Genomic DNA, 26,292 nt, shown 5'->3' with positions numbered 1-26,292 from the left:
TAAACAGAACTTCTCAGTAAAGCCAGGAAACAGGTTATCAACACTTAGGCTGTTCTTATTGTGTCTCTTATCATAATTGACAGTTTGACGTAAAACTGGATCACGTGAGCACCAGGGAGGTATGTAAATGGATAAGAGGTCACCTTTCACATATGCTTGCTGGAAAGGAAACACATTTAAAGGAAGTTTCAGTCAAAACAATGGCAATATGCAAATGTGAAGTTTTATGGGCTTTTCTGAACTAACAGGAGCTATAGCACAGTCTCCTATTACACTTTCCAAAATATGTATCTGCTTTCACTAGCGATCACAGAAGCTTGAAATGAATGTTAGTCTCAGACAGCCACTCTTTCAAGAGGAGAATACAAAACCTTCCTGAGTATCACCTGGTAAAAATTATTCAGACTGTGACTAAAGATTGAGCTGTTGATTATGGGTTTTTAATGAACATAGGACACTCTGCAGGATGGTTGTGCTTGGAAGGTGCCCAGTTTAAACTGAAAAGGCAGCTACAGTGAAATCTAGCTCTTGAGTAGAACTTCACATCAGTACATCTCACAGCACCCGAAAGTGCAAACCAAAATAACTTTCCTGGCATCTTACAGAGGGCAGAACAGGAGCAGGGAGGTGGATATGTTTCAGGCAGCTGGAAGAGTTAGGAGAAGCACTTGGTCTACTGCTCTGCTTCTGCCTAGGCCTGTGGACCCTTCCTGTGAGGCAAGTGAGGGAGTTGCCCATTGCAGTGGCCTTTGCGCTCTCTGCTAGGTCATGAGTGTAGCAGTGAGGATGTATCGCAAGGATTAGAGGCTGCTGCAGCTTCACATGTCAGGAAACAGCTGGAGTGCTTGTGAGGTTTCCCCAACAGCTGCAAGGCTGGTGATCCTCTCCCACTTCAGAAAACAGACCCATGTTCTTTTTCTGTGTAGTTAGGTGAGAGATAAATAAAAAAAAAAAAAAGAATGTTTCGTGAATGGAAGGTGTTATTCAAGTGGGGTTCATGTGGCTTCTCTTGCTGAAAATCACAAAGCTGTGAGACTGAAGAGCAGGCCTGCCCAACAGCCTTCTAGGAAAGACTTTGGCACATGTCATTTATTTTGCATTCATAGCGTATTTTTGAGAAAGTTAGTAATGTTTTTCAGCATTTATTAAGTGTCTATTGTGTCTATTGTGTCTATTGTCTATGACTATTTCTTAAGTCCCTCTAGTGAGGTTTTGAAGTTTTCTCAAGTAGCCTTCAAGTAGTTCCCTGACTCTCCCTTTCATATGTCCTGCAGAGAAACTCTTTTAGCTGGCTTACTGTGGGTGAGTGAACGTGTCTTCTCATCTCTAGCTAACACTGCAGCATGATTTTAGATTCCACTTAAATTACCCAGAGGACTATAACTAGCCAGAAAGCTTTCAGCATGTCTCCAGACAACACATAGCACTCAAAACACTGTACTGAAGTGCCCTACATCCTTCCAAAGCTTGGTACTTATATCAGGTCTGTGCTCCAAGGCTTACCCTGTTGGGCTGTCTGGACATGCTCCAAGGACAGCATTCCCGCTGCTGCTGGGGACGGACGTCTTCTTCCATCAAATGGAGACAGGGCTCAGAGAGCTCTTTTAAGCTTCTCCAGCCTCTTTACCCAGAAGGCACTGAACACATATGAGGGATGCAGATGCAGACTTTAAAAGTGATACTTCTATATTTTTTCAGAAGTATTTTCCTAAATCTTAAGACATCCTTATCTCTAAGCAGGAGTGAATTGGGAGAGGAGATTTTATGTGAGAGAGAAAAAAACCCATTTTCCTGGCAGGTTAGTTTTTAAAGACAACATGGCAGGTGTGTGAGCCTGCTGAGGAGCATGGAGCAATAGTTTTTAACATTGGGAGAGTGGTTTTCAGCACAGCTGATGCAATCCTGAGCTTCTCACAGAACCCATTGCCATAGAGTCCTGCAGTTCTTCAAGCTGTTGCCAGTGCCGTAAGTAATGGCACAGCTGGTGCAGTGAATAGCACTACACTTTACACTAAGTATGTCTGACGTAGCATGAATCTTCATATACATATGTGTGTATGTGTCTACAGCATATATATAAAATGTGCATGTTCTCTTGTTACCATTACTTAGATGTCTACGTATTGAGGTACATATGACTGTAAATAATATCAAGTATGTCATTATTGACATTTATGAAATAGGTTTGAAAACCACTTTTTGGAGCTTTCTTAATGATAAATTTGACACATTAATGGTACACGTGGAAGGTTTTAATACAGACTGTGGATAAATATAATGATTTAGTGCAGAAGCTGATTTACTTAAATGTAATGTATCATACCCTTACTGTTTTCACCAAATGACAAATGCAAGCAGGTTCTATAGAAAGCTAGGTGCTTGCCAGATTTTTGAGCTAGACTTAAGTGCATAAAATGATTTGGTAAAACTATGTTTGTGAGTTTAATATTTTTTATAGTTCTAATCAACCAAAGGACTTTTATTTGTAGATTTTATATTTTGTGAAAGAAGAAAAGGGGGGGGGGTTAACCTTTCAGTCTTGTGTTTCAGCTGGAAGCGAGTTTTTATAGCTAAGTTATAAAGCTTTAAAATGTGCATCTATAATGGAGATGAAGACATTCTTAAGGATTATAGCAGAAATACATCTACAGTAAATTGAGTAACTGAGCTGACATATTTTACTATGTCTTCAAATTAAAATAAAGTTTACAATACTATTTTGTATAGTGACTAAACCAAATATTTACTTACCCTTTTCTTTAAACATATTTAATATATTATTCACAGTTACCTCTAGCAAACTTTTTGACTGCATGTTTCCTTTTCTGGTTAATTTCATGTGGTTTAGTCATGCTTTTAATGGCCTTTAGAAGGTCCCTTGGAGTTCTTCAGATAACAAACAAGAAACAATCCCTATGAAAACATCAGAGACTAACATTTCCATTTCTCAGACCTTAACAGCAGGAAGCTTGTGAGTCTAACAGCCAGACAGGGTCAGATTTGCAATATTGTCTTGTCCTCAGCATTTGTGTTTTTTCAGGAAAAGACTGCAATTAATTGTGCTCCTGTGAAAATAGCTTATTGTAGTTTGTTTGCTGTAGCCTGTGCTATCTAAAGACTGTGGATACTGGTAGAGAAAACAAAAACTTATTGGATGCAATTAAACTCAGTAACAACATTATCTTCAGTTCAGACTGCTATATCATATATAATGGTACATCAATTTATATACAGCATGACCACATAGAGGTTAAAATGTATGTTTTCTTCGCAAGCCAGATAAATTCACTTTCATAATCTTAAAAATAAGCAGTATATCTTTTCAATAAATCTGCTAACACTACAGGGCAGCTGTTAAATAAACAGAGGTGTAGAGGGTTGCTTGAACAATCCATGGAGGCAGAATTGATAATTTGAGGATCTGGGAAAAATTTGTTTCAGCTAACATTTGATGCATTCCTAGTTCTATTAAAATACAATAAAGTATTTTAAATGCAATTATTCTGAGTCTAAAGCAAGATTAGATTATTTTATCACCTCTTGCTAAGTAATATCACTTTCAGTAACACTAGATTAATAAGCTTCAATTACAAAATACCTTTACCCTTCTTAAATAGTAAGATAAGGACATACAGCTTGTTTAATTTGGGCAAATTTTCTATAAATTGCATGTCTTCTATGTTTCATGAAATGCATGCTACAAGATATTGATTATATTTGACCTTTACTTAAAACACATTATATAGAGCATTTTTATTTCCTTTCTTAAAGTATCTCACTATTGAATATTAACATTTCCTTTTATTCCAGCTCAGTTTGTAATCTAATAATGGCTAATTGTTATGTGCTAAACACTAGTTACTCTTTTATGCTTTATTAATAGAGGAGCGTATTAAAGTAGCATTATCTTAAGCAACTCTATAGGCATTTATTTCTCAGAATAAGTTATTTTTCTTTGTTTGTTTGCTTTTAGTTTTTAAAGTTACTTCTTGGGAAAGTAAGCCTTTTGCCATGTACAGTACTAGTTTGCATGTATTCATTTAAATACTAAAAACTGTAGTACTGCTCGATCCATATCTGACTGCTAGGTTTCAATTGACAGCTGAGAATTTGTGACTGGACCATGAATCAAAACGGCAGGCATTTATACCCCAGTGCCAGTGAGGATACATTGGGAATTACTTGGCAAAGGTAACATTTTAATTATTTCCACCCCTACACCACCTCTAAAAAAGTTGCATTGAGCTGCAGTATCTGTTTTAGCGGGCCTCCAGAGAAATCTGTGACAGCATTTGATCAAAACACATGTGTAACGTTTCTCCCATACACATTCAGATCATCTTTAGTGTAAGCTGAATTCAGAAACTGCCTTAATTAAGCACCTGGAAAGACAGTGCTGTGCTGCCAAATGCAAAGGGTTTGTAAATTTAAGGGAATACTGATCTTAGGCTTAAAAAATGAAAATGGTGTTTGCAGAATTAAAGGTCATATTTTGGGGGGCTTAGTGGTTTAACACAAAGAAAATGGTGCTGTTAGAGGTATAGATCAGTATAGTAATACATGTCTGAGGTGGTGGTGGTTTTGGACAATGAATAACCGTACTATTCATAGAGATTTTTCTTACTAATCGGCTGGTGTAGACTTAGGTCACTAACATGTAAATGAAGGTAAGATATAAACCATCATATTTCTCAGCTAAATAATAGAATAATTAGGAATGATTTACATGAAAGAGAGTTCCTTTCTATATTAAAATAAAGGAAGCACAACAAAACCCCTTAACCTTTGGTACATTAATAAATTACTGATTATTCTTTTATTTCTTTTGGTATACAATGAATTATGGTAACAGTGGAGGTGTGCGTGTCTAAATAGGTGTGTAAACAAATCAGCATAATCGTGATACATCAGTTTTTCACCTCTTTCATGTGCAGAATTATCTGCAACACTTAATAGGGGCTGCACATGTAAAGGCCATGGGTTGGGAGCCTGTCAGATGAAGTATTAGATACTTGCTCTTGAAATAATTTTAAATACTTCTTGGAAGTATACATACCTCTACATAGTTTGTGTAAGTAATAGTGTGAATGTGGGTGTGTATATGTATTATGCACAAAATGCCTTTTGATGCACTGGATTGTACTATGGATTGCTAGAAGGTTTGAGGTTTTTGAGTATCAACTTGGAAGCGTAATTATGGAATTTGAAAACTGGTGCTGTTTACAAATCTGAAGCTTAAATGCCTTGAATATTTTTGCTTTACTTATCCTTTTTGCATTTTTTTTTCTGAAATAATATTTAAAATCTGGAAGAATTATTGTGGAAAAGCTCAATGTTGTCATTTCTTCCCTTCTAGATTAAATGGCACAATGGAAAATTAGCTAATGGATTCACCTCATCTCCTCAAGGGCTGTGATTCACATTATAAATCCCCATCATGCAGTAATTGCCACAGTTTTCAATGTACTGCCAAGAGTGAATCCAAACTAAGCTAGTATAGCAGAGAGGGGGTGATTTATTCTCCCACTACAAAGGGTGTTGCTTTCTCAGGGCATGGACAGGCATTAGGAAATTATATCACAACTGCCTATCTAGGAATATCCTTGAACAGTTTTAATCAGTCATTACTCAAACACCCTTTAAAGCCATGCCAGTTTATACTGGCTGAAGTACTGTCCCAGTGTTTGCTGAATTCTGTTTTTCAGTAGCCATCACACAAGACCCTTGGGCATATATTATGAAATGAGAGCAAAGGGAGGAAAAAGATTTCTAGGCAATGACCGAGGAAACTTTGGTGATGAGTGCGAGCACGCTTCATGATCCACTCACCTTTATAGACAAAACTGCTTTGCAGGTCGCTCCCCGAATGCTACTTTGACCCTGCCAACATACGAAAGTGCTGCCAGATGAACTTGGGCACAAATTCTGCCATGGTCATCTCTTTACAGGCCTAGGCTATGCTTACTTGGCCTTGAATTAAGAACAACCTTAGAGGACAAAGAAATAAACTGTTAGTTCTCCCTAAATAGATGGCTTTTAGGATTTAGGCTTTGAAATACAACATTCTTCAAATCCCATGTAGGTGAGGATCTAAGAGGAGAAATGATACCTGTGCAAGCTAAGGAGCAGTGAGCCTTTCTAACACTAAAACTAACACTAAAAAAAGGAGAACTTACTGCAAAAGGAATTGTTGTTGCTTGCTGGCAAAAAATATATTCTAGTCCAGACAGTCAAATTTCCCCCCTCCTTAAAATGGTTTAGTAAACATTTGTACTATTTCCTCAAATCTGCAGTGCTCATTTTGATGGTACTTGATCTGACCTTTTACACCTTTTGTGGTTATTTTAAGTATCCTAATTTTTCAGAAATATCATTAACCTCAAGAAGGTAAAAAAGTTGTTAGTGCCTCAACGTTAGCTGTCCTGTTCCTACAGAAATCAGGTAGCAGAGAGGCCAAGCTGAAAGCTTTGTTAGGGAGCATTGTTGGTGAACCGTCCCTTGGAAACTTGGTGAGAGTGAATGACGATAAAACCTCTGTTATTTCTGTGTTCTTTGTCTTATTATTAGCTGCCTGTCATACCTGATAGTAGATATGATATAAAGATTCCAAAAAAAGATATGTAGATTTCAAAATATATTTTCTGGGTTTTTCTTTCCTTATAAAATTATGTATCTGTTGGCATTTAAAGTCCTAGTATAAGACAGTAGCGGTCCATGTGCAAAAGATGGAACTTTGAAAAAAAGAAAAGACGAATATGAATAATACAAGACCAAAAAAGCCCCTAAGCTTAAAACCTTAAGTCATTGATGAACCATTTTCTTCAACACCAGAAAACTTGCAAGGAATAGTGATAGTAAAAACTAGATTAATACTTTGCTTAGATGAATTAAACGTTCTAGTATCTTTAAACAAAATACTTACAGAAAACATCCTGTGAGCAGCCTAAAAAATGGGAAAAACCCCAATTATTTGGTAAGGTATTTGGAAGTAGTAATTTTTATTTTGTTCCTGATGCCCTAACCATCTACAATTATTTTGTAGTATTTATAGTATATATTTTGTCTACTGTCTCAAGTAGATTAAAGATCATTTATCTCAATTTTTTGTTGTACATATGAAGAAGATACTAAGAATCCATGAAAAAAAAACCCTTCCCTTTTTGATAACCACAGTTCTGTGATAATAACTGTTTTTCTAGAGACAGAAGGTGAGGGGAAGATGTGAAAATCAGTAAGGCTCAATTAGGAAAATACTGTCTCAGTTGCTACGTGAGAGCAAGAGCATATGCAACAAGTGAACTTTAGACAGAAGTGAGAGTGAGAAAAAGTGTGTGTGTCTGTGTCTAAGTCTGATAACATGAGCTTGAGCCTGAATCTCAGCCACTCTTTATGCCATTGATATTCATTCCAGTGGGACCACTCCTAAACACTGGCATGATGGGTCTCTTTTACAGCATGTTGAGTATTTGCAAGTCTTTCACAGACTGTAAGCAGATTTTCATTGCCAAAGCGTCCATTTTAACTCAGCTATTGCCAAATATATTTTTATTCCCAACTATTGTTATTTATATTCTTTTTTTTTTTTAACAGTCTTTCTGTGTAAGCTTTATGGGTTAACTGTTACTGTAATGTTACATTTACACTACCCAGGCAAATGCACTAGGTTAGCATTTCCTGCTTTTGGTCTGTTATCTTGACACATAAGCATAGCACAACAGCTGGTTTGTTCCTGGAGATGCTGACGGGAGCTCTGTTCTCAGAGTGCTGGATTTCCTTCTCAGCTCTTGCTGTAGGGGTGTTCAGCTTTCCAGGCATCATTTTTTCCCCCCAGCACCACTCTGGGTTTAGGTTAATAGTGCTGCTGAGGCAGTCGAGTGGGATAATTTCTGATTTGTGAAATAAGTAGGAGAGGAATTGAGAATGGGTGCAGGTTGCTTTTGTAGCACAGTACCTTGTATGTGTTTGGTATGACAAAAACACATCGCTAAAGTAACACAGCAGCATTGCTGTGGCAAGCGCATTTTAGCAAACACAGACACCTGTTAGAGCAATGGTTCATATCCCCTGCTTCCCCACCCCGGCTCCCCCACCCCAATCCTCTTGGGCAATGGTTTGGAATAGAAGTATCAATTCATTACCATTTAAGAACAAAAATGCTGAAGTGTCCTGATGGTGAAGTATTCATAGAAATAAAACCTCACGATTTCTGGTCTTTATCAATTTAAATTGCTAACTGTAATAGTTTTGCCCAACTCTGTAATGCAGAAAGATGTGCGGAACATTATGTTTCCTCTCCATCTAGGCAAACATCTTCAGAACACTTCCTAAGAAATTAATTGTATTCAAGCCAGACTTGCATGCTGCCATCCCACAGGAAATGGGTCAGCAATCCATTAAGATGCCATTAGATAATCTAATTTGGAACTTAATCTCTAAATTAACCATGCTCCATACTTGAAGCATACTTGAGAGAAAGAAAAAAAGTTTATGTTTGAATCGATAGGGGAGCCGAAGCGTGAAGAAGGCTGTTTGTTTTTTCTGTAGCTGCGGTCACGTCTCAAGCCGTCTGGTAACCAGGAGAAACCAGACATGATGTAATTCCAGATTGAACTTGAACTTCAGGGACTTAGAATGGGGGAACAATGGACCATAGGAATCAATAATGTCCATTTTCCACATGATTATGTTTGGAACTTTAAGTTAACCTTTATGGGAGAACCAGCGAGAACTGCAGTATGACCAAAATGAATGAGATGATCCAGAATCAAGATGTTAAAGTAAAGAAAACAACTTCGGTAATATTTTCTGAGCAGCAGTGCAGATTCCAGCAGGATTAGGAAAGTTCCCGCTCTGCAATGAACTGGTTGCCTGTTCTGAGCCCTCTTTGTTCACTTAGGTAGGACAAACTTAATCTTATGTTTCCTGTCAGATGATTTTTTGGCAGCACTGCAAGGGAAGGAGGGGCATATTATAGAGAATTCCCAAGTGTAAACTCTATCTTTAACCCCTTGGTTACTCCAGTTCTTTACTCCTTGGTCATCTTAGTTCAAATTGTTTTGTTTTTTTTTTTTTTAAACAGTAGAACTACACTGTTGGAGTTTTTTTTTTTTGTGCATTTAGGATTATCTCCATTATTATTTAGTTATGCTAATTTGATAAATAAACTTTTAGTCATTTTTTAAAAAAGTGGTAAGGTAAAAAAATCTAACAGGTTAAAACTGGAAATGGTAATGTTTGGGGGAAAAAAAAGGCAGTGCAGATGTGGAAAGTGAAGAGTCATTTTTTTGTAGGTGACTCAGTGGTCTCTGTTAACCTGAGCCCACCTTCTCCACAGTTTGGCTCTGTGAGAGACAGCCCTCCACTTGGTCATAGCCCTCTCTGTGCACGTATGTGTTTGCAAACCTCCTTTAGCCCAGTCCCTGCACCAAATGCTCATGTGTGCATGGTCTAGAGCACAGCATGGACGTGCAGTGTTTCTCTGGGCCCTTCCTCTGCTGTGGATTTTTTTTTGTTAGTGATGGGCTCTGTGGCCTCTTCCTGATCTCTCCTTACCTTCTTTTGTGACACTGTCACAAAAAGGGGTCTGCAGGAAATAGAATAAGGATCAGTACAAAACAATTCCATTTTCCCTTTTCTGGGCATAAATTAATAGCTCTTTACCTCCTACATCTGCTAGATGGGTGGTTTGTGTCTGCTAAACTGTAAAAGTAATCCTAAACTATGCTGAGATATACTTAATAGATCTCTTGAAATAAATGCTCACCTTGGAGGTGAGATTTGGCAGCTATTTAACTACAGATACCCATTTAGAATGGTAGCAGAGGTACCACATTAAGTAGATGCTGGAGGGATGGTTATTCTTTTGGCAGAAATGCACAGTTGGGAATTTAGTCAGGGCACTGAGATTAGCACAACTGCGTTTCCAAAGTCTGTACAATCTTAACAATTTGAAATGGTAAGGTTTTCTGTACTTGTGCGGACAAGCACTTGCTTAGGACAGAGATGGACAAACCTTGCTTGGTGACTTGCTAGTGCCACTTCTCTCAGCATCAAAGGCGTTTCTACCTTTTGCATCCAAAGACTGACCTGGCATGGTCTGATCTACCTTGTCCAAGCTAGTTTGTTCACTCACAGAGTAGTAAAGCTGCAAGAAGGAAATGCTGGTTTAGGTGTACTTTCCATACGGTGAAATGCTCTTATAGTCTTCTGAAGCTGTAATAGAAAGAAGGTAGTACTGGTGGAAAATAAGAATCTTAAAATTGTTCAGAGGTCTGATTTGATTTATTTTTTTATTGCATTTAGTTAATTGCTTAACATTATTATAATCTTTATGTTATTATAACCTCCAAAGTGGACTGTATATACATATAATGTTAGTATTGCTTGTGGTCTATTCCAGTAATACTTTAATCAGAGATTCTTGAAATGGCAATTATTATCTTTAAAAGGAAATCACAGCAGAAATCGTGATTGAATTAACATGTGAAAACTGTAATGGAAACTGTAATGGAGAATGTTAACCCTGTAGAATGCTTGCAGAATTTTCCTTTCCTATTTTATTACATTTGAACAGATAGATTGCCGCAGATAGAGAGGGAACTGATGACTGTATAACACAGCTGATAGTCTAGTTACGGTGAGAAAGAACTATTTCTGGTAGTGAAATTACTTAGAGGTATAATGCTTCAGGAAGATGGTCCTGCAAACCATACTCCCTCTCACAGTCTGAATCTCACAGCAGTGTCTGATGGTGCTTCTCATGTAATTTTCTTCAAAACTTAGCCTAGAGCAGTGTTTTGGAGGTCTCACTTCATATTCCAAGGGACCGGCATTTATATTAGAACCTCTGTCAGCGCAGGGCTTACAAATTTCCTCAGGAGCAGTGAGCTGGAGGGCGGGGTAGACCTGCTTTATTCCACTCATACATACAAAGCTTTTTTTTATCTGAAGGAGAAGCCGAGTGAACAGAGAGACATCTCATTAACTACAGCTTGCCTGTGTCCTGGAAAGAGTTTTTGCTTCCCCCATGTTAAGACACTTAGTGAACAGAGACAGAACATTGCCTCTGCTTTTCTGAAACCAAGGGCTGGAAGTTTACCTGGGACTTAGGCAAGCTGCTGGATCGTGTGGTGAAGGGAAAGGTGTTTTTCCTTTTCCTGCTGTTGCCACCTGCGTGGGCCCCCAGGTAGAGTTTGCTCTGCAGTTGGCAGTAACTGGTGCTTTGCCTAGGACACTGCAGAAAAAACGTAGAGGGTTTCCATGGCAGGAGCTAAACTCTGTGACGCTCACAGAGGTCCGTTCAGAGCAGGTTTGAGAAAGCTGACAGGGGACTGTGCTCTTCTGGGCTGTCAGTCTGGCCTGGCTACACACAGGAGCACTGTGGAGCTACAAAGCAGGGGATGGCTTATTATGGTGTTGGAAAGTTCAATTAAATTTACCATAAATGTAATGGGGTATGGAGGAATGTCGGATAGAGAGACATACATTTGCAGCTTAGAGCCTAAGGTTGTTTGGGTTTTTTTGGTATGATTAGCTGTTCTCTGAGCTTCGTGCTGTGATTAGTGCCATTCACCTCAGTAACTTCTGTTCAGATTTCCTCTTTTGTCTGCAGTAAAGACTTGGCAGCGGTATCAGAACTGGGATGACCCAAGATAGAGTTACATCAAACTGCAGTATGATAAAGTTAATTTCTAAAATACAACTGGAGTTCATCTAGCCTTGAAGATCAGGCACGGGAACAGGCTTCCCAAGAAAGGGGTGGAGTCACCGTTCCTGGAGGTGTTCAGAGAACGTGTAGACGAGGCACTTCAGGACATGGTTTTGTAGGCATGGTGGTGTTAGGTTGATGGTTGGACTTGATGATCTTGGAGATCTCTACCAACCTTAAAGATTCTATGATTCTGTCATGGCTAAGGAAGTGCTGGCAAGCAGAGGGACATCCAGTGGGGCCAACTTGCTGCCCAGCAAGTTCATGTAGGTCAGCCCTCCATCAGAGGTGTCGAAGTGATGGCTTTTCCAGCCGAGGCGGGCAGACAGTGTGTAGCTGTCCTGGTGTGGCGGGTGCTCTGGTGCCTGCATCCCTGTCCCTGGTGGGCGGCCAGCTGTGAGAGAGGCTTGTGAAACTCCTGTGGGATCTACACGGTGTTAACAGGGGAGATTTATTGGGCCCTGCGGATTCATATGCAGCACTGATAAATTTGTTGCAATGCATGTTTTTATCATGGTCGTGTAATACAAAGTGGGAGGCTTGAAAGGTTTAAATAAACATGTATATTGAATTTGTAGGTCATATGGCAACAACAGTCCTATTAGTCACTCGCTACAACTTATTTTTATGGAGCACTTTCCACAAAATCAAGATCTCTGTCTCCTATATGAAGCAGTAGATAAGAAAGCTGCTACAAATAATAATTTGTTCTTTATCAGCACTGACTTCTTCCCTTTACCCATTATGAGCATTAAAAGGTTGTCAACTTTAAAACCAAGGAAAAAGTCACATATATGTGTATTCAACCACTGAAGTGCACTGTAAATCTTCAGAAAGATAACCTGGAAGCTGTGTATTTAGCCTTTGCAACAGAAATTGTTTAAATACCGTGTTGACCTCACACAAAATTTACATTCCCTTAGTTAGTGTTCTATTTTGTTTAAAGTTGCTAAACACTGTAAATCCCATGTAACAGGACAACAAAGAACTGTGCACTGTAAAACATATATTCAGACAGATCTTGAGCAAACAAATCTGCTTGTGTTTTTTATTTTTATTTTTTATTACTAGTTCCTATTTTTACACATCCCTGTGCTTGGAAATGATTTGCATTGTGTCTGTTATGTCAGAATTTACTTCTTAACATCACTGAAATCCAAAAAGGAAGGAACAAAAAATGTATTTTAAAACAAATTGTGAAGCCTCTTAAATGAGGTTCTGGTATTGAATTTTTTCTTTGAAACATTATCTTTTCATCAGATCTTATTGAACAAATATTTCATACATAACTGTGTTTAAGTCTGTGATTTCAAGATTCGTGGTGTAACTGTGATTTTTGAATTTCAGAAAGGGTTATTTCTCAAACAGCACAATTAATTTTATTTTTCATAGTCAATAGAATGTAAAAAAAGAAAGAAAAATCTTTAATTGAACATATTAGCTGATTGTAGATTTTGAAAATACAGCAAGTTTTTTTTTTTTAGATTTCTGAAGAGGTTAAAATTCCTCAGATTTTCAGATGACCTTCAAGAATGTAACCAGTTAGAAAACAAACCCCACAAACCTTACTGAATAATATTTGTACTTTAGACATTTAAAATACATTAGGTTATTAATGTATTTTATATTTCCTTAAGGAAATAAATTAGTCCTGCTCACTTCAGAATTTGACTTGTCTCAATGAGAGACAAGCAGGTCAGCAGTTTTTTCCACTTTTTTTTTTTTTGTGTAAAACAGAACACCTGAAATTCTTTGTTAGAAATCAAAATAGTAAATTATCAGGTTTAGAGAGATAAAGAGTATCAAACAGGACTAAATGACAGAAGCTGTTTATATTATTTTTATTATAAAAGACCTGAGGAACACGGTGCCTGAATTTCACAAAATAAGTTGACCTCTTTCTTTGATCTTCATACAGCAGCAACTGACATAAATCTGCCAGGTGAAATGCAGTTATTTTGGAGACATTTAAAATAGATAAATGGGTCTGTTTTCCTCTTTACACCTGGTGCCACAGAAGGGCATCTGCTCATCCAGGAAGAGAGCAGTGTGGAGGGGAGACCAAAGACAGAGAAGGAAGAAAACTTCCAGCATCCATCCCCCACAAAACATGTCGGAGTTTTTAGTCTTCAGATGTGTTATCATGGTGCTTGCTTACCAGTCTCATCCCAGTGTGTATTCCCAAGTAAGCTATTGTGTTTGTGGAAACATCTAATGTGGAGAAAGCATGTGTTTGCATACTGTGTATCCAGTTCTGGTGTTAGTTGTTTGGCAGTGATTGCTGACATAATGATGCTGTTTTTCTTCTGAATAAATTTGGCGAGACTTTCTCTGAAGTCCATTATTTCTGGGTTGCTAGAAACACATCTAAGGAAAAGGCTGCTCCGGGTCTTCTCTGGATACTGAATAGAGGCAGCTGAGGTCTTTCTTTGAGTATCTGTCTTGCAAATACTGTTGGGCATGCTATCTGCTACTGGTTGGTGCCTGGTAAGCATGTGACTACTATTGGGACTTAAGCTCTTCAGTGGCAGAGTGCTTTTGAAATGATGACTTAAGTTCCAGTGTCATTGAATTGCCTTTGAAAATACTTTCTTTCTCAGACATTTATTGAAAAATTTATGGTACTCACTGCTATGCTCAACTCACAACTACCCTGGGATGCAAGTGTTTACATGATTGTGTCCAGTGCTCAGTAGGCACTGATAGTTTTTAGGAGAAATCTGTGAAGAAAGCAGGGTTTTTTAATACTAAAGGTCCCCTGTTCTCATGGGGACCCACACACCTGAGAGGCACATCTTGGGACTGAGAGAAGATAAACTGCTGGGTTGTCAGAGGGTAGGAAACTGCACAGGAAGCTTAACCACTGAACCTTCATATTGTGTTCTTGAAAAAAGCAAACCTGAGCGCTGTAGTGTATTTCAGTAGCTCTTAAAGAACATCCGTGGTGCTATATAGTGTCACTTGTATGTTTTAGTTGTGTCTGCTCTATATATTTGTGCCTGAAGTTTTGGGGGATTTTCATAAACAAGCAGGCCACTTAGTGTAAGACAGCAACTGAGATCAACACATTTATTTTTCATTCAAATAAGTCATACTTTCACAAAGGAAACTGTGAATTAGAATCTCAAATAGTATTCACAAATTTGCTTTCTTATTTTATCTTAAGTAATGCTACTAATAATGAATATTGGCTTAACTTTGATTCAAATTCATTGTGTTCTGGTTTTTGCAACATGTTTAATTTATGTTTTGTTTCTTTCTCTCTCTCTTTCCCTCTCTCCTTATCCCTTTCCCCTTTTCAACAGTCCTGGTACCTGGGCTAGCTTCGTTCCTTTTCAAGTATCAAATAGGACACCGATCCTGCCGACAAATGTCCCAAATTATGGTTTGAACATAATTGGAGAGCCTTTCCTTCAAGCAGAAACAAGCAACTGAGGGAAAAAAAAATAAAAAAAAATAAAAGCAAAATTAAAAAAGAAAAAAAGAAAGGAAGACAGGACAAGAAAAGAAACTGAAGAAAGAAGGAAAAATAGACCAGCAACTGCAGCTCTTACAATCACTAATTCCCTTATGGTTGAAACTGAAATGACATAAAAGGGTCAATGATATTTCACTGATGGGTAGAATGCAGCCCTGCTAAGTAGCCTTTGTTATATGAAGTCCGCTGGGAAATAGATGTTCTGTCTCTGACAATATATTTTAACTGACTTTCTAGATGCCTTAATATTTGCATGATAAGCTAGTTTTATTGGTTTAGTATTCTTGTTGTTTACGCATGGGATCACTATTCCTGGTTATCTCACAAAACAAAGGCTAGGCAGCAGCAACAGAGCTGCAGGAGGAAAGGGCCGCGAGCCAGTCATTTTCTCAACACTATGATTTCTAAATGTTTTAAAAATAAGCTCTGTAGCCTTTAGTTATCAGTATGGATTTATTAAACTTTGGCCCTTAATTCAGCCTTTTCTAGTGTGTTACGCAGTTTGAAATTTTCAATCAGTATGAACACACAGGCTCTATGGAAGAAATGCCTCTACGTAGGTAAAAAGTGTTATATCCTCATGCAACAGTAAAAATGAAAAGAAATAAAGTGAACGTTTTCCCCACTTAAAAAACACTTACAGAGGCAAGTGCAATTTAAAAATCATATCTAAGGGGTCATCACTATAAGTCCTTCAGCCCTTGGACTCTAAATTGAGGGGATTAAAAATAGAAATAAAAATTACTTTGAACAGACTTATTTTTCCCCTCAGTTTTTGAGGGCTTTAAAAGGCATTAGATCAAGACAAATCATGTCCTTGAGAAAAATAGATCAATGAAAACACAGCACTTATGTTGGTTTAGCTGCTGCCTCGACGGAGGGGTAGGATTTATTTATTTAGTTACTGGTTGCATCAAGAACCCATAGGGTTTACATGTTTCTGTAAAATCTGCATCATAGAGACAAAGAGATAGGCAAATCCATGTCACAAGGGCAAAGCTTACCGTTTACAAACTGGTAATACCAGGATGGGGATATGTTATATTTAAATAATGCACTCTTCATGTAAGTCTAATTACAGGGTGCTGAATACTTGCATGGTGCTTTCAGAAGTTAGCCTTGTTCAACAATTTTCACATATTGACAGAAATATAACGTGCATGGGCAGACATTTTGCCTCTATGTCTCTTTAAAAAAATAGTTAAAATACTCTTTCCAGTAATCCTAATTTGCACGAAGATATAATGTCCACATTACGTGCCTTGCCTTGAAATCTAAAAAAAAATTGAAAAAAACAAAAAAAGAAAAAAACTACAAAAAAAATTGACATCACTACACTTGTTTTGCTGCATTTATTATCATTTTAGATCTTTACCATTTTTATGACAAAATATTTTGTACTCCAGATGGGAAAAAAGTGTGACATCATGGATTTTTTAGACAGTTATACCTTTATCTCACATTTATAAAGCATATCATGGCTGTGTATAGTTGCCGCTTAAAAATTGTAATCGACCAGCAATATTTTCAGTATTTTGGTGTTTTTTCTATTAACCTTACATGTTTTTCATCTTCCAATTAATATTGGGGGGAGGGGATACAAATTTATACGAATTATGCAATACCAAGTTTTGCCTATGTAGGTAGTGCTTTTAGCTGTATTGGTTATTATAGGTAAGTACACAGATTTAAAAGAAAAAAAAAAAGAATAATGTATGCTTTTTTTTGTTTGTTTTAATTGACCAAAGTGGGTACTGCTATTTTTGCAGTGTGATGAGGTCCTTTTCTGTACTGAGAGGTGGACAGGGGATTTTTTTTTATACATACATATATATATATTCTGGGGTGGGTGGGGAGGATTTTTAACACTTTACAGTGTAGCTGTGAAGCAGTGCACCCTTAGCCAGGCAAGGGCTGCAAAGCGACTGTTCTGCCTACTGTGACAAACTTTCAAATCGGTTCCCTCTTTTTAACTTCCCACCTGGGGTGCAAGCTGAAATCATTTCTGGATTTTAAAAATAAATAATGAATTCTGTTGGAGGCAGACTTGACTTGAGGAAATTGTTTTAAATTTTTGGTTTTTTTCTTGCGAAAGAGAGAGAGACAGACAGACAGGCAGAGAAAGAGGTCAAGACCCACAGTGAGATGAAGCCTTTTCCATTCTGGCAAAGATGCTGCATCCTAAAGTGTTCACATTAGAAAATGTTTTTAGCTCAGAATGACAAAGATGCTTGCTTTGTCTAGGAAATGCATGTAGAGGGCCAAAATCTTTGCTAGCATAATTCCACTGACTTCAGCTGACTCTGGAGTTGCTCCTGCAGAGAATTTGCCTTCCTTAGTCTACTTGACTGGTAAATAATCCTTTTTTTTTTTTTTTTTTCCCTATGTCAAAACATTCTTCCCACCCCCCAGGTTTGTTAACTCACAGCATCTGAATTACAATTTTCAGCCTGCTCAGGCTTTTGTCTTGTCATACAGCAGGTCAGATGGAGAGCCCTGGGCTGTAGGGGGGAAGGAGCTTCTTAATGCATGGAATTAGATTATGATGTAAATAAAAGTGTATTTCCAGTAAAATCACATTTTGCAGATCAGTCGTGGGCCTGTTGCTGGAGACCTCTTATGCACCAGGGATCTTTGTGCTGTATGGCTCAACACTGGGTGAATTTTTCTTAAAAGCACACCCTTTTGTTAGGACGCAAGCAGAGGAAAGTGTAGACATGTGGACAGAGGGATACTGTGTTGCGAAAATACATCCGTTGTCTGTGCATTTTGGAAGTTTTCCTGTCCCAGAGTAGGTCCAGAGGTGCAGCTGCAGGAACAGCTGCCCCACTGAGTGCTGGGCAGTGGCACACCAATGTCATCCCCTCAGCGGCTTGCAGCCATTGTGGTGCCACAGCCCCACATCTCCGGCCGGAGGTACGTGCGTAGGTGGGGCCCTGATGGCTACAGAGGCAGGAGCTGTAGAAAAGCAAATCCTTGAGATTTATCTATACCTACACTGAAAAAGAATCTCACATGGAAACATAAGACACCAAAAGAAAATGAAAATCAATTTTATGTTGCTCCTTTTCTGAGCCCCATAGTAAGTGAATTAGTTCACTAAGCACATGGCTTACGAAAATGTACCAGACCCACCCAGAGTGCACCTCAGGCTCTGGCCTGGTAAAACAAAGTCTGTATTGTCCTTTCTGTGCACCATTGATAGTGAGCTGTTTGCGAGCAGAAGGGGATGCTGGGGTGCTGTCCTTGCTTAGTGCCGTTAGCAAGGTGTCCCCCTGAAGCTTTTAATAGCACACAGGATGAAACTGAAACAAGTTCAGGCTTCAAAGTGCAATAGTTAAAATGACGATTGCTCTTGTAAGAAGGTGGGTGCCCTTAACAGAGTTTTTTGTTGTCTCTGACCTCCTGTATTGAGCTTACAGATGTGATATTTTTAAAAGCAAACTCCTTCCTCCTATGTGAATGAATGGAGTTGTTAAGCAACTGTGGGTTTTTTCCACCTGCCTCTCTAATAGAAAAGCCTGTTTGGAAGAAAATGAGCTTTTCATCTTTTCATTTACTGTAGGTTTGTTTTGTTTTGGTTTTTTTTTTTTTTGTTTTTTTTTTTGTTTGTTTGTTTGGTTTTTTTTAAGCTCAGCTGTCAAAAGATTAAGATAAGATTGAGAACTCAAATCCAGTCTCTGGCCTCCTCCTTCACCAGGAAGTGTATTCTGACTAAATCGAGCCACCCCGTTCTATGTGCACTGTTCTGCCTTTATTAAGTTGCTTTGCAGCCCTGGCCTCATGGCTGTGCCACTGAAGTGTGTTTCCCCTGGAGTGACATGAACATTTGAGGCTTGACTAAGGAAAAAAAAAGGCAGTGAAGGAGACTGTACATAAAGACATGGCAAAAATATTAATTATAGCAATATAGTTGTGGGGTGATGTTCAGGTGGGCAGCTCCATTGAAAATATGTGAATGAATTTGTGAAGCTGCAAGTAGCGAGAAGAAAGGAGGATCTTCTGAATGAAACGCCTACCTTGTAGACAGTAATTTGTACACTGTATAGTTTTGTTAAGAATTTTTTTTTTTAATTAAAATACCCTTGTTTGTAAAGCTAACTTTTTAACAATTATAATGGAAATGCATGTCATTTCCATTTTTAAAGTAAACAAGAATATTCCTTGTTTGGAAACTGGACTTGGGTTAAAACTCTCCAGTTTCTTAATTTATGTATTAAAAAAAAAAATCTGTCCATGTTAGGAGTTATTTCGCAGATTCCTGTGCTTGAAAAGCATAGGTTACTAATCCTTTAAAAATGTAAATGGAGAAAAGTTATATTTTATGAAGGTTATTTTGTTGTATTTAGTATTGGAAAAGTTGGTTTTCAGAGCATTTCAAAATGTTGGAAGCACCACTGTTTTTTTATTAGTATATATGGCCTTTAGCAAAAGTTTTGTGATTGTTACATGATGGTATTTAAGATTAGGTTCACAGAGCAATTCAGGATAGGCAGAGAACTAAAACAGTACTTATGTCTCACATAGCTGTGTCCTCAGGGAGCAGAATTTTGGATTTGCAACTTGTAGCTTCATAAGGACTTAATGAAAGAGATTGCACAAGGACATACTCAGCTGTGACACCGGAGTGTGTTCTGTACCTAAATCTAAATTGTATTTACTGTGTGAGATTATGAAGGCTGCAGAAAGTTATCCCATATTCAGTGTACAGTATTCACGTTTAATGAAACAACTCTCTAATGTTGCTGGCAGTAAGGCCCCAAGCATGACATCCAATATCGTTTACATGATCCTGTCAAGGTCTTTTGTTAACATTAACCAGCTGCATGCTCCTGGACTTTTTAATTGGGTTTCTCTAGAAAACTTAGAAAAAGAAAAGAGCGAGTAAAATCACATGCAGACTAATCTAGTTAAACAGGAAAAGCTCGAAGTTGAATGTCCTACTCCATGCTGAAGGAGCTGAAAACTGCCTCCTTCTTATTTGCACTTTCTGCTAGTTCCCCAGTTTTTTTTTCTGATTCCTCAAAATTGTGTGGGTGTGGTGGAGCACTGCAGTTGGAGGATAGCATGGACCACTGATTTTGCCCTTTAACCCTGCACAATGACCTTTGCATCAGCCAAACTTATTGCCATGACAACTCTTTGTACTGTTTCCATGCCACAGCTCTGTTGGTCACATTGTTAATAGTAAAGGGGACAAGTTGGAGACGGTCAATTTTTACATTTTTTGTTGCAATTTTTTCTTCAATGGTTGTAAGTAGTTGTTTTTTTTTATGATAAAAGGGTTCACTAGTTATTACTCTTTAGAAATATCTGTGTGTTGCAATTCAAATGTATGTTGAATTTGTGAAAAGGGCTTCAGTGCCACTAGCATCATAATATCGTAGAATAAGCCTTTGATTCTTTTATTGCATGGTATGGTAACAGTAAAACAGAAGGTGGCCTAAATAAATGGAGAGCAGTGTGAGCTAGTGACACTAAAGCTAGTCTTTGTATTACTGTATTTTTGACAGAATGGTTTTGAAAACTGTGCTACAGGGACTGATGTGGCAAATGTATCTCTATATGCAGAAGGAAGTTTTTTAAGAAGTATGGCTTATTATGCATTCTTCATTGAGGGCATTGAAGTTGCATGGACTGATAAAAGTTGATGCAAAATGAGAAAGAAACAAAAACCAGCAAAATGTTTACCAAAAAACTCAAACAAATGAGCAGTGCCTGTTCAATTTCACAGTCTCTGTTGAGTTCAGTTGTAAATATGTTTCAGATAACATTTTCTTCAAAAAAAAAAATAAATCTCTACAACATTGTAGAATGTGAGGGGTTCCTCAGTCCCAGGCATAGGCTTCTCAAGAGCTGCATTAGATTATGTCTTCATCAAGCTGTTAATTTGTGCTTATATCATATAGAACTTTTAGTAAGCTGGGAAGAGGCACCCCATCTCAATGATATTTCTCTGAGAACAACTTTTGTAGGGCTGTGTGTTTCTTTAGATACATTTAGTACAACTGTAGGTGACAAGTAGTCAGTTGTTGCTTGCTAGCTACATACCAGGGTTGATCCATTTTAAAACTTTTGGCATTTTTCCCGATACTGTAGGCCATAAATCCTGAAGGTTACATTTTAATTAAAAAGGAGGTGCGTGCACAGTCTTTGTGTAATGAACCTTCACTAGTAGGATGCATTACAGTACAGCTACTTAATTTTGGAATTAGGGCCCTCTGGCATCGGACCTGTTCTTAGCCTGAGTGTTAACAAAGGTTTTTATTGTGCCTGGTTGGAGGATAATAATGTTCTTTTTGGTACTTTTTTTTTAGGTTACAAATGAACTCAACTGCCACAAGTTTTAAACTGGTGTAAATCAAGCTTGACTTAATGTGATTGTTACTGTTATATCCAGCCTATACTGCTAGCAGCTGCTCATACTGCAGTGAATTACTGGAAGCGGTTATATTTCCTATGCAAAAACTGTTTAAACAATAAAAATGAGCTATGCTACAGACCTTGGTCTTATGTTTTCTTTTCTATCTCTAAGAGTCATCATTAGTAAAATTGTGGATGTCTCATCCCTGGAAGTGTTCAAGGCCAGGTTGGATGGGGCTTCGAGTGACCTGCTCTAGTGGAAGGTGTCCCTGCCGAGGGCAGGGGAGTTGGAACTAGATGGTCTTTAAAGTCCCTTCCAGCTCAAACTGTTCTATGATTCTGTGATTCTAAATCTTGGAAGGTAACCTTAAAAGTTGTAGCCTGATAGCATGGCACAACTTTATGGATTTCTGTGTATAATGAGTTCAGATTTAACATATTTGTTTGCATACATTTTGACTTAATTGTTACACTAAAAAAGGAGAACAGAAACAAAGGGAGATATAAACAGATAATCAGCTCAATTTAAAAGTGTATATTTAGTTTTCATCATGACGTTTTACCAGCCCTAGTGACCTGAACTGCTTCTCCTGTGATGTAAGATTGAGTATGACAGCGGAAGAGACCTCTGTTTTCTTTCAATATTAATGGCTTGTGACAGACAGTAAATCTTTGATTTCTTAGCAGCCTTCATGATAACATTTTTATTAAATAAAGACAGCAAGATCCAGTCTTTCCCAGATTCTTCCTGACTTCAGAAAGCTTTTTTTTTGGATCAAGGTCTTTGAATTCTACAAAAGAAGAATTCTTTTTCATAAGTGTGAATTAGCTGTATATTTGGGATGTTTCATTCATCTCATGTTCCTGTAAATACATTATTTTCTTCTTATACCATTAGGAATCCATAAACCAGTAGCAACAGTTGGCAAGTAGCATGTATATATGGTCAAGAGATGACTGACTGGATCACAGTGTGAAGACTTTAACTATATTCTATAGAAATCCTCAAATTTTGTCCCACAGTGAAGCTAAATGACTCTCCTTTTACTCAGATAAAAATGTTCTGCAGGTTCTAGAGCATAAGCTTTATCCAGTTTCAGCCATTAGTGTGAAAAATGGAAAATGATTTGTTATTTTCTCCCACTGGTTCATTTACACAAACACTGTTTGTTTATTAAATGGACTAATTTTTCTGTGAAAGGCCCTTTGTTTTATGTATATCTCTCCAAAACAAATTGTCAGGCACTGAAAAGTTAGGAAATTCTACCAATTTGTCTTCCTAGAGTTTCCTTGAATGTTCTCATTTGGACATGATTTGAAAATTGTATTAAGGACTTCAGGTTTCATGTCAAAAATTCTGAAACAGAAAACCTTCCTGCATAACCCAGAGATGTTTAAATTCAGTCCTGCCTCCCTTTTCTGATAAGGAAATTCTCTAGTTCATGGTGGGGGGCATGCTGAGAGAAGGAAGCTGCTGGTTCAGGCCTTTCTGCTTTCCCGTTTGCTAGGATTTTGAGAAGAAACAGACAAACAGTCCATGAACTGGTGTTTAATGTCTTTTTGATAACTCCAGTGTTATTTTTATGTGTTTTCCCATGAGCTTAACAATTACAATTGAAATCAAGAACAGAAATCTTGCCACCAGATCCAAACACATGTACAAGCAAGGTAGAAATGTGCAGTGCCACCTCACAGTTTTTTGCCGCTTAAGTCATTAAGTGAAGTTGTTAAGTTATCTTTGTTGGGTGGGGGTTTCTTTTTGAGTCTTATTTTTCTTTCTATTCCAGTTACTGACTTAAATTTGTATATTATAGCTGTCGCTCAATCAACTTCTGGCTAATTGGGCAAAGCTGAAAACAAACGTAGTCTCAGCTTCTTGCTTGTGAGCCTGGGTCCATGACCATCTCTTTCCTTGGGGATGAAGGCACTGAATGCTAGGGAATGCTTGGGAGTGTTTAGCTGCAGAATCTGAATCACATCCTTGAGTTTTTATGAACAGAAGAAGGTTATGGAATGCTCAGGACTGAACCAAATTCTGTCTGTACTTGGGTGGAGGAAAAAAAGACTCGTCGCTGCTATCCAGGTAATTCACATGCCCTTTTTCACATCTCCGCCTAAACCAGCAGCAGCCTTAAGTCTTTCTGGTAAAGTAACTAGAGGATTGTTTTATACATAGGGTATATATGTCATCCTCAAGAATAGCAGAACCATGTCTACTGAGACTTAACAATGGAGAGCAGTCTAAGGCAAACTGTTCGCATTGTCGGTCAAAATTTGACAGATGCAAGGAGGATCTAGCTAAGGGAAATTCATTAGAAGAACTATCCTATTTCTACCTGACAAATACATCTTTAGAGCATCCACTGATGGTTTCTTTAAGGTCTTTACTGGCATGAGATCAGCCACTATTACTAGGGCTATTACCCAAAAACATGGGTTGACTGAGCTGCTGAGAGCAGTAAAGATCTGTCCAAAGCTGTGCAAGGATTCAAGTGTGTTGTGAACTCAATTTGCCTTTTGTGGCATTTACCATTACGTAGTAGTCTGGTCCACTTTTCTGACTCTGTCCAGAGTATCAGCATGCTCCCCAGACAAAGAATGAACAAAGTTACAGAATATTACTTGCAAAATAAGAAGCTTTAAAAAATGAGGTGGGGACAACATGACCAGTCTTTTATCTCAAGCTTGACTTGAGATCCACATGGTGTTACGCAGTACCTAAACAGAATGTGCTGCTTAAGAAAGCAAGGGGAAACCTGCTCCTCTAGAAGGTTGATCTGATGCCACTGGAGTCAATAGAAATCTCAGCTGTTTTTTAACAAGGATTGGATCAGGCCTACATTGCTGGCAAGGCACCTTAATTTAGGTGAATGTGGATTTCGAGGTCTTAAGATGGGCGTTGTTTTTTTTTTTTTTTTTGGGTTTTTTTTTTTTTCCCTAAAGCAGATGCCTTAGATGAAAGGAGGTGTTCAAAGCAGAACAAAACTACTTCTGCTTGCTAAGCTGATGCTCACTACTAAAACAATAGTCTCCATTGACTATATTTAGCTGCACTGCTGGCTGCCAAAACCAGCACACATTGCTGTGGGCAGACAAGCAAGTCATCCTGATACACAACAGGACTGGGGCAGGGATAAAAGCTATATCTCCCTGTAACTGACAAGTCAAGCACTGCAGCACTGTGAAGCTGGAACCATATCAACTGTAAGCAGCTGTCAATTCAATTTTCAAAAACTCTCTGATCAGATAATTACTGATGTTTCAAGAAACAAATGGTGCCCCCAGTTAGACCACTGAAATGACTCTGAATGCAGTGAGGTCACCCAAGGGTAAGTGGGGGCTTTAGTACTTAAACACTTTTCAGACATAATTCTGGTTTAAAAATACCTCTTTCCCAAATTATTTGAGATTGAAATATTTCCCTCAGTGTATTTTTCTGCTGTAGTATATTGAAAAATGTCACAGTTACTTAGAGTGGATTTATTTCACTCCCCAGAAAACTTGAACCTGTGAAAACTGTCAGAAGTTGAGTACATTTTTCTGTTTCATGGAGACAAGAATACAAAGATAAGTTTTGGGGTTTTTTTTTTAGGTAGCTTTATCTCCTTCTGCCCCCCTCCTTCCTTTAAATATAATGTGAGGTGAGAATTCACTTTGTATGTAATACCTGAAATGCCTGATGTATGCTAGTTTGCTTTGGTTTTGAACAGGAGAGGAGGACATACACCATAATAACCATAAAATAAACTTAGTAATGAGAAAATAAACTAAATATAACATGATGCCTCCACAAGTCATCAAATTGAGTTTTTTAATGGGTTTTTTTTGGAGAGTGACGAGCATCACAGAGCTCAGCATCAGAGTGAGCATCAGCATAGTGAGGAACTTCCTATTAATTTCCTGTAAACTATTCAGAACTGTCTGTGAAGTTGCATACCTTAGTTTATCTACACCACGTAAACACAAATGGGAATAAAACCTTCCAGGTTTCCTGTGGCTAGAGTTACAGTGACTCAGATACAACATGTAGGTTGCCGACAGAATTACGCACTCAGCAGGTTGCACATTAGTATTAAATGGCTTTATTGGGATTAAAAGTAGGTTAAGATTATTAGTGAATCAACTATGTCACCACACAGACAGAAACACAGTGATCATTTCTCTGAGTGCTAAATTTGCATTTGTAATGTGGTTTAGCACACAGCCTGTAAGTGAAGTTACTTGTACTTACTTATGTTCTACAGTGACATGAGCATTGCTTTTCTAAGCCAGCAAGTCAAACCTGTTTTCACTGTGACAAAAAAAAAAACCAACCTGTGATTACATGATTCCATCAGCTTTCCTGCTGAGCCTATGCAAGTACTTCTGAAGATTTTTTACTAATTTTTTAATAATATTCAGGCTCTCCTGCAGATCCTTGTTTCATGCACCAGTTTATATTTGTGTTGAGTTCTCTGGTGAATTATTCAAAGCTTATTTGTTGCTTTAAAAAAAAATCAGTCTGGCCACTTCCTGAGGGGCATGGGTCAGTCCACAGTCATCAATAGTGAAGCACAGAGCATGGTGCAGCTGCTGGAGGTTATAAAGTTCAGACTCAGCAAATGTTGATGTGGTTTCACAAATGAAAATACCTCTTGAATGTGGTATAATTCCAAGGCTCTGCTCAGAGAGCATCCAATTGATTTGCAGGTAAAACTTCAAACTTCTAAATTATCTGATGTTCACTGCCTATTCCCATATTGAT

General features: G+C 38.0%; 1 protein-coding gene across 4 annotated transcripts in view; it reads left to right on the top strand.

Annotated features, from left to right (window-relative positions):
• The window catches only part of NFIB (nuclear factor I B), a 177,697-nt gene extending 156,010 nt beyond the window's left edge, over positions 1-21,687 (top strand). For 2 of the 4 annotated variants that reach the window (XM_086770109.1, XM_086770108.1), the window contains exons 11-12: positions 4,103-4,191; positions 15,013-21,687. In XM_086770109.1, the coding sequence (XP_086626235.1) occupies positions 4,103-4,191; positions 15,013-15,142 (219 nt within the window). In that variant the 3' untranslated portion in view covers positions 15,143-21,687. The remainder of the gene's footprint in view (positions 1-4,102; positions 4,192-15,012) is intronic. The other 2 variants (XM_086770112.1, XM_086770111.1) reach the window with 1 other exon arrangement.
• Positions 21,688-26,292: the final 4,605 nt, after the last annotated feature.

Source organism: Chlamydotis macqueenii, chromosome Z (genome assembly GCF_036417535.1).
Source record: "Chlamydotis macqueenii isolate bChlMac1 chromosome Z, bChlMac1.mat, whole genome shotgun sequence".
NCBI lineage: Eukaryota > Metazoa > Chordata > Aves > Otidiformes > Otididae > Chlamydotis > Chlamydotis macqueenii.
Note: the sequence above shows the minus strand (reverse complement) of the source record. Positions and strands in the feature narration are given on the sequence as shown.